We start from the raw sequence: 14,219 nt of genomic DNA on the forward strand, positions 1-14,219 counted from the left end.
GTCCTGAAGACAACCTTTCATGTTTTCCCCAACAAGCTGCTTCTCTCCACAATTAAGCGCCTCATTTATTCTGCGCTGCAGTCAAGGTCAGGGCTTGTGATATTTTAATTAAAGAAGAAAAGGAAACTTTTCTGCCTTCAAATGAAGCCTGCAATGTGTGAGCTGTTCAATGGGATCTTTTAAACTCACTTAACCCCGATTAATCCTCGGCGTTCCTCCGCTGGCCGAGCTTCCCACTAATGAAATCAACAGCAGAGAGCGTGGATCACACGTTCAGCGCGGCGTGCTGGGCGGCGTGGACGCTTGGCGGCGGTTAAATCAGCATGAGGGAAACTCCATTCTTTCATTTAAGACCAAGAGAGAACGACACGTCATACCGACGCTGAAGAACAAGGAGGCGAGACGAGCTGCTTCTTTACTACCGACTTTATTCTTCCAGCTGGAGGCGAAAGGAGCTGCTGCCTGTCTCCGTCTCAGGCCAGAGGACGGTCCTGATAGGCTGCAGACTGTCTCCGTCTCAGGCCAGAGGACGGTCCCGATAGGCTGCAGACTGTCTCCGTCTCAGGCCAGAGGAAGGTCCTGATAGGCTGCAGACTGTCTCCGTCTCAGGCCAGAGGACGGTCCTGATAGGCTGCAGACTGTCTCCGTCTCAGGCCAGAGGACGGTCCCGATAGGCTGCAGACTGTCTCCGTCTCAGGCCAGAGGACGGTCCTGATAGGCTGCAGACTGTCTCCGTCTCAGGCCAGAGGACGGTCCTGATAGGCTGCAGACTGTCTCCGTCTCAGGCCAGAGGAAGGTCCTGATAGGCTGCAGACTGTCTCCGTCTCAGGCCAGAGGAAGGTCCTGATAGGCTGCATACTGTCCCGTCACCTGGTGGTAGATCTGGGCAGCAAACAGGGAAAAACACAAACGTCTCAAAAGTGCTGAGAAAGTCGGAGGAGGAGGAGGAAAAAGCCCCCGATGATGATGATGATGATGATTCTTCATCAGTACAGTGAGGAACCACCAGTTCACTTTCATTTATTGATCATGTGCTACTTTCACAGATCCCGTCTCCTTCAGTCGTCTTCAAATCAATTCTTCAAACAAGAAAAGCCTTCTTCACAGCAAAACGTCCTCTGGTGAGAAGATGTGTTGGACAACATGAGACATGTCCTCTGGTGAGAAGACGTGTTGGACAACATGAGACATGTCCTCTGGTGAGAAGACGTGTTGGACAACATGAGACATGTCCTCTGGTGAGAAGACGTGTTGGACAACATGAGACATGTCCTCTGGTGAGAAGACGTGTTGGACAACATGAGACATGTCCTCTGGTGAGAAGACGTGTTGGACAACATGAGACATGTCCTCTGGTGAGAAGACGTGTTGGACAACATGAGACATGTCCTCTGGTGAGAAGACGTGTTAGACAACATGAGACATGTCCTCTGGTGAGAAGACGTGTTGGACAACAGGAGACATGTCCTCTGGTGAGAAGACGTGTTGGCCAACATGACATGTCCTCTGGTGAGAAGGCGTGTTGGACAACATGAGACATGTCCTCTGGTGAGAAGACGTGTTGGACAACAGGAGACATGTCCTCTGGTGAGAAGACGTGTTGGACAACAGGAGACACGTCCTCTGGTGAGAATACGTGTTGGACAACATGAGACATGTCCTCTGGTGAGAAGACGTGTTGGACAACATGAGCAACGTCCTCACAGTGTCCAGCTGGAGGACGTCCTCCGGTGAGAAGACGTGTTGGACAACAGGAGACACGTCCTCTGGTGAGAAGACGTGTTGGACAACAGGAGACACGTCCTCACCTGTCTCTCGAGGTCGGCCAGCAGGCTGCTGGCCCCGAAGCGGAACAGGTGAGGACAGACCCAGTCCTGGCCCAGTTCCTGTTGGACCAGCAGGAGCCACAGCAGAGACTCCTGGGCCGTCCTGATGCCCCCTGCTGGCTTAAAGCCCACCTGCAACACACACACATCAACTGAACTACATTATCTCTGCACACTCATTTTATTGTGAAATCCAGTCATTTGCATGAGACTTTCCTCAACGTGTCTGAATTTGAACCAAACCTTTGAATACGTGGTTCGTTATTGTGACTTGCAAAGAGCAACAGAGGAAGTTCAAGGTGAGTCTCAGAAAAGTGAGCGATGAGAAGAAGGAAGGTTTGTCCAGAACATAAACTGTTGTCATCCCGTGGTCAGTCGGTCCGCCGGCGGTACCTTGTGGCCCGTGTGCAGGAAGTAGTCCCGGATGGCTCTGGACATCACCACGGCAACCGGGTACGTGGCGTTGACCGACTCCTTTCCAGTGGACGTCTTGATGAAGTCTGACCCTGGGGGAGGAGTGAGGAAGATGAGGAAGGTGATGAAGGTGAGGAAGGTGATGAAGGTGATGAAGGTGAGGAAGGTGATGAAGATGAGGAAGGTGATGAAGGTGAGGAAGGTGATGAAGGTGAGGAAGGTGATGAAGGTGAGGAAGATGATGAAGGTGAGGAAGATGATGAAGGTGAGGAAGGTGATGAAGGTGAGGAAGGTGAGGAAGGTGATGAAGGTGATGAAGGTGAGGAAGGTGATGAAGGTGAGGAAGGTGAGGAAGGTGATGAAGGTGAGGAAGGTGATGAAGGTGAGGAAGGTGATGAAGGTGAGGAAGATGATGAAGGTGAGGAAGGTGATGAAGGTGATGAAGGTGATGAAGATGAGGAAGGTGATGAAGATGAGGGCTCAGAGGGCAGCTGCTTGGTCATCAATATAATCCTTCAGAACCAATCCCACGTTCTCAGCGTTGCTGATAAAAATAGAGAATGAAAAGACGTTTAATAGATTAGAAGCTGCCGCGGAGGAACGCCACCTCCGAGTCGCGGCTGTGTAACGACTGCTCATTACCAACACTTTACACTTCATTAAAGACATGTCCCATGTCTTTTCCCTCTCTCTCTCTCTCGCTCGCTCCTCTTTTTCAAATTGGCATAATCCTTAAGATTCGTTGTGGGGAGTCTTAATTACCAGATAATGGATAAGGGTTATTAAATGCGGGTGGTGGTAATGAAGCTCTTTTCATTTGCGCGGGCAGGGCGGGGGGGGGGGGGGGGGGGGGACGGCACGGTGGAACAGCCTGCATCACAGATTAATAAGTGAAATTATCATTTAATTTCAGGAATCTCATATGCAATTCATAGGAACACGAGGAGATTAAGGGGCGAGTGTGACGACAAAACCAATGCATTTTAATAATGATCTCTATCGGGCCGACAGTGTGTGTGTGTGTGTGTGTGTGTGTCAGGGACCACAAAACCTCATCATGCCCAAAGAAAAGATGAGCAATGGCGCCATGAAGTGGACAGTGACTGGAACTGCAGCAGCCTTTTACTTTTTGAAGCATCTCATCAGTTATCTCATCAGTTGTCTCATCTCATCAGCTGTACAGCTGTTAATCACAGCCATACAGCTGTTCAGGGTGGTGAGGTTGCAGCTGGACCAGTGAGGACCAGCGGTGTGACGCTGCCTTGCTGCCTTGCTCCACTGACCGGCCATCATGGCCACCAGGCTGGCCTTGTAGACGTTGGTCAGGGTTCCCAGCTCCCCCACGGCCAGGATGGTCTTCATGTGAGCGTCTCCACAGGCGTCTCGGAACTGACGGATCTCCTGGTACATGGCTGGAACAAGCAACAGGAGACGTGATGAAACATCTGGTCTGCAGCTGTCCTCCACTCACCTGGTCTACATGACCCTACCTCTGGTGTGCAGCTGTCCTCCACTCACCTGGTCTACAGGACCCTACCTCTGGTGTGCAGCTGTCCTCCACTCACCTGGTCTACAGGACCCTACCTCTGGTGTGCAGCTGTCCTCCACTCACCTGGTCTACAGGACCCTACCTCTGGTGTGCAGCTGTCCTCCACTCACCTGGTCTACAGGACCCTACCTCTGGTCTGCAGCTGTCCTCCACTCACCTGGTCTACAGGACCCTACCTCTGGTCTGCAGCTGTCCTCCACTCACCTGGTCTACAGGACCCTACCTCTGGTCTGCAGCTGTCCTCCACTCACCTGGTCTACAGGACCCTACCTCTGGTCTGCAGCTGTCCTCCACTCACCTGGTCTACAGGACCCTACCTCTGGTCTGCAGCTGTCCTCCACTCACCTGGTCTACAGGACCCTACCTCTGGTCTGCAGCTGTCCTCCACTCACCTGGTCTACAGGACCCTACCTCTGGTCTGCAGCTGTCCTCCACTCACCTGGTCTACAGGACCCTACCTCTGGTCTGCAGCTGTCCTCCACTCACCTGGTCTACATGACCCTACCTCTGGTGTGCAGCTGTCCTCCACTCACCTGGTCTACAGGACCCTACCTCTGGTCTGCAGCTGTCCTCCACTCACCTGGTCTACATGACCCTACCTCTGGTCTGCAGCTGTCCTCCACTCACCTGGTCTACATGACCCTACCTCTGGTCTGCAGCTGTCCTCCACTCACCTGGTCTACAGGACCCTACCTCTGGTCTGCAGCTGTCCTCCACTCACCTGGTCTACAGGACCCTACCTCTGGTCTGCAGCTGTCCTCCACTCACCTGGTCTACAGGACCCTACCTCTGGTCTGCAGCTGTCCTCCACTCACCTGGTCTACAGGACCCTACCTCTGGTCTGCAGCTGTCCTCCACTCACCTGGTCTACAGGACCCTACCTCTGGTCTGCAGCTGTCCTCCACTCACCTGGTCTACAGGACCCTACATCTGGTCTGCAGCTGTCCTCCACTCACCTGGTCTACAGGACCCTACCTCTGGTCTGCAGCTGTCCTCCACTCACCTGGTCTACAGGACCCTACCTCTGGTCTGCAGCTGTCCTCCACTCACCTGGTCTACATGACCCTACCTCTGGTCTGCAGCTGTCCTCCACTCACCTGGTCTACATGACCCTACCTCTGGTCTGCAGCTGTCCTCCACTCACCTGGTCTACAGGACCCTACCTCTGGTCTGCAGCTGTCCTCCACTCACCTGGTCTACAGGACCCTACCTCTGGTCTGCAGCTGTCCTCCACTCACCTGGTCTACAGGACCCTACCTCTGGTCTGCAGCTGTCCTCCACTCACCTGGTCTACATGACCCTACCTCTGGTCTGCAGCTGTCCTCCACTCACCTGGTCTACATGACCCTACCTCTGGTCTGCAGCTGTCCTCCACTCACCTGGTCTACAGGACCCTACCTCTGGTCTGCAGCTGTCCTCCACTCACCTGGTCTACAGGACCCTACCGTCAGACTGACGGAGACACAAGGCTTCACCAAGGGGAAGCAGAAGTCAAACTACATCAACCATCATTTACCAAAAGCTCCAGAGAGAAACTATCAGCTGAGGAACACCTGAGAGGAACCAGACCAGATACTGACCCAGACCAGATACTGAGCCTGACCAGATACTGACCCTGACCAGATACTGACCCTGACCAGATACTGACCCTGACCAGATACTGACCCTGACCAGATACTGACCCTGACCAGACGAGGTCCACATCTGTCAACACAACCTTCATGTTTAAATGAACAATCATGTTCTGAAGTGTTTTCAATGGTCTCATTCAACCCGCTGCTCCTGAATGAGCCTGTTTGGACCTGCAGCAGGTCCAGGTCTCCAGGTCCACGTCCAGGGTCAGGGTCTCCTGCTGAGTCACTCACCTTCCCACTGTCCTGGTTAGGGTTAGGTTGGGGTCAGGGTCAAGGTCAACATCAGGTCCAGGGGTCAGGGTCAACATCAGGTCCAGGGGTCAGGGTCAGGGTCAAGGTCAAGGTCAACATCAGGACCAGGGTCAGGGTCCGGGTCAACATCAGGACCAGGACCAGGGTCAGGGTCAGGGTCAACATCAGGACCAGGGTCAGGGTCCGGGTCAACATCAGGACCAGGGTCAGGGTCCGGGTCAGGGTCAAGGTCCTCACCTTCCCACTGTCCTGCCAGCGCCAAAGTCCTGCTGATCACGATGTCGATCTCCGTGGCTCCGTCTCTCACAGCCAAGGCAACTTCCTGACATGACAGTGACAACTCTACATCAAGGCAACTCAACATCACGGCAACTCAACATCAAGGCAACTCAACATCAAGGCAACTCAACATCACGGCAACTCAACATCAAGGCAACTCAACATCAAGGCAACTCAACATCACGGCAACTCAACATCAAGGCAACTGAACATCAAGGCAACTCAACATCACGGCAACTCAACATCAAGGCAACTCAACATCACGGCAACTCAACATCAAGGCAACTCAACATCAAGGCAACGCAACATCACGGCAACTCAACATCAAGGCAACTCAACATCAAGGCAACTCAACATCACGGCAACTCAACATCAAGGCAACTCAACATCACAGCAACTCAACATCACAGCAACTCAACATCAAGGCAACTCAACATCACGGCAACTCAACATCAAGGCAACTCAACATCACGGCAACTCAACATCAAGGCAACTCAACATCACGGCAACTCAACATCAAGGCAACTCAACATCAAGGCAACTCAACATCACGGCAACTCAACATCAAGGCAACTGAACATCAAGGCAACTCAACATCACGGCAACTCAACATCAAGGCAACTCATCACGGCAACTCAACATCAAGGCAACTCAACATCAAGGCAACGCAACATCAAGGCAACGCAACATCACGGCAACTCAACATCAAGGCAACGCAACATCAAGGCAACTCAACATCACGGCAACTCAACATCAAGGCAACTCAACATCAAGGCAACTCAACATCACGGCAACTCAACATCAAGGCAACTGAACATCAAGGCAACTCAACATCACGGCAACTCAACATCAAGGCAACTCAACATCACGGCAACTCAACATCACGGCAACTCAACATCAAGGCAACTCAACATCAAGGCAACGCAACATCACGGCAACTCAACATCAAGGCAACTCAACATCAAGGCAACTCAACATCACGGCAACTCAACATCAAGGCAACTCAACATCACAGCAACTCAACATCACAGCAACTCAACATCAAGGCAACTCAACATCACGGCAACTCAACATCAAGGCAACTCAACATCACGGCAACTCAACATCAAGGCAACTCAACATCACGGCAACTCAACATCAAGGCAACTCAACATCAAGGCAACTCAACATCACGGCAACTCAACATCAAGGCAACTGAACATCAAGGCAACTCAACATCACGGCAACTCAACATCAAGGCAACTCAACATCACGGCAACTCAACATCAAGGCAACTCAACATCAAGGCAACGCAACATCACGGCAACTCAACATCAAGGCAACTCAACATCAAGGCAACTCAACATCACGGCAACTCAACATCAAGGCAACTCAACATCACAGCAACTCAACATCACAGCAACTCAACATCAAGGCAACTCAACATCACGGCAACTCAACATCAAGGCAACTCAACATCACGGCAACTCAACATCAAGGCAACTCAACATCACGGCAACTCAACATCAAGGCAACTCAACATCAAGGCAACTCAACATCACGGCAACTCAACATCAAGGCAACTGAACATCAAGGCAACTCAACATCACGGCAACTCAACATCAAGGCAACTCAACATCACGGCAACTCAACATCAAGGCAACTCAACATCAAGGCAACGCAACATCACGGCAACTCAACATCAAGGCAACTCAACATCAAGGCAACTCAACATCACGGCAACTCAACATCAAGGCAACTCAACATCACAGCAACTCAACATCACAGCAACTCAACATCAAGGCAACTCAACATCACGGCAACTCAACATCAAGGCAACTCAACATCACGGCAACTCAACATCAAGGCAACTCAACATCACGGCAACTCAACATCACGGCAACTCAACATCAAGGCAACTCAACATCAAGGCAACTCAACATCACGGCAACTCAACATCAAGGCAACTCAACATCAAGGCAACTCAACATCAAGGCAACTCAACATCAAGGCAACTCAACATCAAGGCAACAGGAAAGACGGACATTGTTTGGGTTTAACGGGACCAGGTCTAAAACTAGAGCACATGACGCTGTGATGTCACGGAGGCTCAACACGCCTCCCAGATCTACACTTTTCATGTGGAGCAGCCAAACCTGGTCCGTCTCAACAGCTGGATGGACACTGTCTCAACAGCTGGATGGAAGCTGTCTCAACAGCTGGATGGACACTGTCTCAACAGCTGGATGGAAGCTGTCTCAACAGCTGGATGGACGCTGTCTCAACAGCTGGATGGACACTGTCTCAACAGCTGGATGGACACTGTCTCAACAGCTGGATGGACACTGTCTCAACAGCTGGATGGAAGCTGTCTCAACAGCTGGATGGACACTGTCTCAACAGCTGGATGGAAGCTGGAAAGTCTGTCAAGCTTTAGATTTGAGGTGTTCAAACAGAATCTATGTCACATTTGTCCTCAGACGTACGACCATCAGATCCTCGTCTTGTTTCACTCAGCGGATGCTTTACGATATGAGACATGCAGGACTGGGCGGAGACAGACATGAGAACCAGCCAGCTGATTGGTGGGACCATGATCACATCCTGATTGGTCGCCGTCTCGTCTCAAAGTGACCTGGTGTGTCTCCTGAGCCAATCAGACCGAGGACACATCCTGACACTGTCCTTGACCTTCATTGTTTCATCAACCCTCTGCAGAGATGTCCAACATGGACGTCTTCCAATCGCTTCTCACCTGTAGGCGCGTCTCCAGCGGCGTCTGTCCTGCTGGGAAACCAGTGGCAACTGTAGAGACAGATTGAGGACAACACAGTGAGACACAGACACACTGAGACAGAGACGCTGAGACAGTGAGACAGAGACACAGTGAGACAGACAACAGTGAGACAGAGACGCTGAGACAGTGAGACAGACACACAGTGAGACACAGACACACTGAGACAGAGACACAGTAAGACAGACACACAGTGAGACAGAGACGCTGAGACAGTGAGACAGACAACAGTGAGACAGAGACGCTGAGACAGTGAGACAGACACACAGTGAGACAGAGACGCTGAGACAGTGAGACAGAGACACAGTGAGACAGACACACAGTGAGACAGACACACAGTGAGACAGAGTCACAGTGAGACAGACAACAGTGAGACAGAGACACTGAGACAGTGAGACAGAGACACAGTGAGACAGACACACAGTGAGACAGAGACAGTGAGACAGACACACAGTAACACAGAGACACAGTGAGACAGACACACAGTGAGACAGACATAGTGAGACAGAGACACAGTAACACAGAGACACAGTGAGACAGACATAGTGAGACAGAGACACAGTAACACAGAGACACAGTGAGACAGACACACAATGAGACAGAGACAGTGAGACAGACACACAGTAACACAGAGACACAGTGAGACAGACACACAGTGAGACAGACATAGTGAGACAGAGACACAGTAACACAGAGACACAGTGAGACAGACATAGTGAGACAGAGACACAGTAACACAGAGACACAGTGAGACAGACACACAGTGAGACAGACACACAGTGAGACAGACATAGTGAGACAGAGACACAGTAACACAGAGACACAGTGAGACAGACATAGTGAGACAGAGACACAGTAACACAGAGACACAGTGAGACAGACACACAGTGAGACAGACACACAGTGAGACAGACATAGTGAGACAGAGACACAGTAACACAGAGACACAGTGAGACAGACATAGTGAGACAGAGACACAGTAACACAGAGACACAGTGAGACAGACACAGTGAGACAGAGACACAGTGAGACAGACACACAGTGAGACAGACGCAGTGAGACAGACGCAGTGAGACAGAGACAGCAGCCGTCCTACCTGAGGCCACAGGGAGGCGGCAGTTAGCTGCTTTCAGAGATTTAACAGCATCAGATACCCGAGACGGGTACACACACACTGCTGCTGTCGTGACTCCTGAGAACACACACACACACACACACACACACACACACACACACACACACACACACACACACACACACACACACACACACACACACACACACACACACACACACACACACACACACACACACACACACACACACACACACACACACACACACACACCTTTCATCAGGGGTGAAGGGTGCAGACATGTTTACTCATGTAGTGAAATGTAATCTGACTACTGTCCTCCTCCACTATTCCTACAACTCTGCTGGTCAGTCGCTGGTTTGGTGGACATTTGCTGGTTTGTGCAGTGTTATCACAGTGTGTGTGTGTGTGTGTGTGTGTGTGTGTGTGTGTGTGTGTGTGTGTGTGTGTGTGTGTGTCTGTGTGTGTGTGTGTGTGTGTGTGTGTGTGTGTGTGTGTCAGAGGAACTGTGAGAGAAGCAGCCAATCAGAGCAGGCCTCGCTGAGGTACATAGAGACGCATATGTAGAGATCATGGTGAATAAATGCTGAGAACAAAACCCGAGTCCTGCTTCCTGCATCCTGCATCCTGCATCCTGCTTCCTGCATCCTGCATCCTGCATCCTGCATCCTGCTTCCTGCATCCTGCATCCTGCATCCCGCTTCCTGCATCCTGCATCCCGCTTCCTGCATCCTGCATCCCGCTTCCTGCATCCTGCATCCTGCATCCCGCTTCCCGCATCCCGCATCCCGCTTCCCGCATCCCGCTTCCCGCATCCCGCATCCCGCATCCCGCTTCCCGCTTCCCGCATCCTGCTTCCTGCATCCCGCTTCCTGCATCCTGCATCCTGCTTCCTGCTTCCTGCTTCCTGCTTCCTGCATCCTGCATCCTGTTTCCTGCATCCTGCTTCCTGCTCCTGACCCTGACGGCTGTCTGGAAACACAGCAGAGTCACTCCTGCCACAAACAGTCCCTGTTTGAAAGTAGCTGGATCAGGAGGTCCAGGAGGTCCAGGATGGAGGGTGTGACCCGGTCTGGAGGATGGGGGTGTTGAGAGTCAGTACGCCAGTGTGAGGCCTGGGTTCTCCTGGAGCCTCGTTTCCTGTGATTTACATTCAAACTGGTGATGTGGAGTTTAAACCAGCGGTGGAAACGTCTTTCTTCTAGTTTCCATTGACCTGTCGTCTCCTTATGACATCACCGAGTGGAAGTGCAGTCCAACACTCCTTTAGGAAGCCTCCTAACACCCTGCCTCCTAACGCCTTGCCTCCTAACACCTTGCCTCCTAACGCCTTGCCTCCTAACGCCTTGCCTCCTAACGCCTTGCCTCCTAACACTTTGCCTCCTAACGCCTTGCCTCCTAAGGCCTTGCCTCCTAAGGCCTTGCCTCCTAACGCCTTGCCTTCGCTCCGTCACTTCCTCCAGGGGTGAAGGAAAGGTGGATAGGAAAGGAGGGACTGTTGGGTTTAGCGCCAGTCTGCTGCCAGGACGTGTCCTGAGACCAGGATTGTCCCTCAGGAGACACAGACCTTTGTCCTGCATGTGAATCTTCTTGAGCAGGTCGTGCCTGACGGGCCGGACGGCCTTCATGCAGAGCCGGTGGACGTTGGACGGCGTGTCGTCTCCAGACAGCGTGGTCAGGTCGATGCAGGTGACGGCCTTCAGCAGCCATGCGGTCTGCAGGACGAGCACATGGAAACACAACGGACACAATCCTGACAATGTCAGTGGCCGATTCTCAGTCTGTGTCCTCTGGTACCGTAGAGCCACCCGGCCCCCGGTACTGCAGTGTACACAGTACTGCAGTGTACACAGTACTGCAACGTGGGACGTAGAGGCACTTAATGGGCCATGAAAAAACTACAATCGGAACAGCCTTTATTTCTGTGTTTAGAAAACAAGAGGACTCGCAGTGAGTCACGTCACATGAGACCCAGATGTTCATGTACAACCAGAATTGTCTCACACTTTGTAGAGCTTTGAATTCAAGGATTCAAGGATTCAAGGATTCTTTATTGTCATATCAAAGAAATGATACGAAATTTGGACTCAGGTCCCGGTGAGCCAGTAATAAAATATATAGTAATAAAATATATAGAGCGTAAAATATATACAAATATACAAGAGCAGAAATGTAAGTGTGAAGTGTTTGTAGTGCAGGATGGCCTGGATCCTGACGCTGTGACTCACCTGGAACTGCTTCCTGGGGATCTTCTGAGCCTGGATCTGCTGAGCTCTCTTCTGGACGGATTGTGAGTTCACCCTCACTCTGGAGATCCACTCCAGGTCTGGGTATGACACACATTCATTGATGTCAAACAAGAGGAACAAGAAGAGTTAGGGTGTGTGTAGCTTATAAAAACATGTCACAGTAATCACAACCACAGATTTGTCCACAATCCCATCGAGGGACGGGGCCGATCCGATCCGGTATCGGGTTTCCATACCAAAGTAAATCAGGGATCTGAGATTTCTGCTCCATGAAGCTTCGTCTGCTCACTGCTGCTGAAACACTCGTGTTTCCCTGCTCTGCTGCTGCAAACTGCGGACTGGATTCCTCAAGGAGACCTGGAGGAACGAGTCAGGAAGTCCATTCCACAGTTTGCAGCCAGCCAGCAGGCTAGTGGAGCAGCACTGTGTCCTGCTGTTCATGACAACATGTTGCTGTTTGGACGTAGTTTACACTCAAAACGCTGCAAAGCATCGTGGGGGATGTCGTCAAAGCCGTTGTTCAGCCAGACGTTTTAAACCTGCAGCTCTCCAGGAGCTCTGACATCACAACAGTGAGCAGCAGCGCCCCCAGGCTGTCAGCAGGAGAGTCACACCTCCGTGAAGCTGCGTCCTCCTCCACCCTACACTCCCTGAAACAGTCCCAGCGGGTGGAGCTGCTGAGAGCTGAAACATGGTGCTGCTGCTGCTTGATGGAGAATTCCTCCTGATGGTGAGGTTGTAAACATAGAGCTAGTTTATTAGAGACCCACAGGGCTTAAAGATAGAACTAGTTTATTAGAGACCATGACGTCACTCAGACCCCCACATTGTCCACATGGAGCTCAAATACTTGGTCCTACTTCTTTTCCTCACCTTCTACTCAGGGATCGCGAAATGCCAAAGTGTTTCCCTGGACCCTGGTAAAGTTTGATAAACATACCTTTTCATACGAGGCAGTAATAAACAGACTCACAGTAAAGTAATAAATGTTTGCATGTTTTGTGTCTCCAGACGACTTGAGGTCAGAAGAAGGAGAGAAAAGAAGCAGGACAAAGTGTTTCCGTTCATGTTTATCGACCTTCTAGTGAAAGAGTCGCGGTCAGCTGAGCCTCAGTCACGAGCTCCTTAACGGTCAGCATGAAGTCCTACACTGCTCATGGGACCAGTACTCGTTACTCCCAGGTACTCAGTAACGTGTCCGTGCTGCACAAGTCACTGCTCATGTGACCGGTACTCGTTACTCCCAGGTACTCAGTAACGTGTCCGTGCTCCACAAGTCACTGCTCATGTGACCGGTACTCGTTACTCCCAGGTACTCAGTAACGTGTCCGTGCTGCACAAGTCACTGCTCATGTGACCGGTACTCTTACTCCCAGGTACTCAGTAACGTGTCCGTGCTCCACAAGTCACTGCTCATGTGACCGGTACTCGTTACTCCCAGGTACTCAGTAACGTGTCCGTGCTCCACAAGTCACTGGCCTCTGCTGTGAATCATTGACGATCCAGCTGAGACGTTAAACTGGCGAGCAGTTCTTATCCACAGATCATAGATGTATGTCGACTAGATAATATAGATCTACTATCCGCAGGACCATAGATAGAAACACTAGATATATATATATATATATACACATATGCGCAGGACTCTAGATTTAAACACGAGATATATCCCCTGAGGACTGTAAATTAAAACACTATATAAATACATCTATGCCCAGGACGGTAGATAGAAACTCTAGATATATACATCTATGACCCGGACAACCTGAGTTCTGCTGTGCCGTTGAACCCAGCAGAACCAGAACCAGAACCTATCGGACACTCACCCAGCTCCGTCCCCGGGTTCCTCTCCGACATGTCGGCCTGACAGAGCACGTACGTCCGGGGAAGTGGCTCGCGGTGTTTTGGATCCAGTCGTGTCCGTGTGAACTGGTGACCGACTTCCGGCAGTGCTCCTGGTCGCCGTCAGTCCCTCGTGCTCGTCGGACGTGTTGCTACGTCACCAGCACACCTGAGAAGCTCCCGACAGACACCGCTTCACAGCTCGACTGTCACTCTGCGGCTCTGCACGCGCTCAGATAACATGGCGTCCTGCCACGTCACTGAGGGGGCGTGGCTCTAACCGACTTTTCTTTAGATCGTTTAAG

At 51.4% G+C, this 14,219-nt stretch overlaps 1 protein-coding gene across 1 annotated transcript; it reads right to left on the reverse strand.

The window, feature by feature from the left end:
- Window positions 1–407: 407 nt before the first annotated feature.
- dera (deoxyribose-phosphate aldolase (putative)) lies at window positions 408–14,108 on the reverse strand. Its single transcript, XM_080518646.1, has 10 exons — window positions 13,899–14,108; window positions 12,052–12,149; window positions 11,391–11,538; window positions 9,824–9,919; window positions 8,689–8,738; window positions 5,913–5,997; window positions 3,524–3,652; window positions 2,220–2,332; window positions 1,809–1,958; window positions 408–882 (listed from the first exon to the last, which is right to left on the reverse strand). Exons 1-10 carry the CDS (start codon window positions 13,927–13,929, stop codon window positions 826–828), a joined length of 957 nt encoding a protein of 318 aa, XP_080374772.1. The 5' UTR covers window positions 13,930–14,108; the 3' UTR covers window positions 408–825.
- Window positions 14,109–14,219: the final 111 nt, after the last annotated feature.

Source organism: Blennius ocellaris (assembly GCF_963422515.1).
Source record: "Blennius ocellaris genome assembly, chromosome: 22".
NCBI classification, from domain to species: Eukaryota; Metazoa; Chordata; class Actinopteri; order Blenniiformes; family Blenniidae; genus Blennius; species Blennius ocellaris.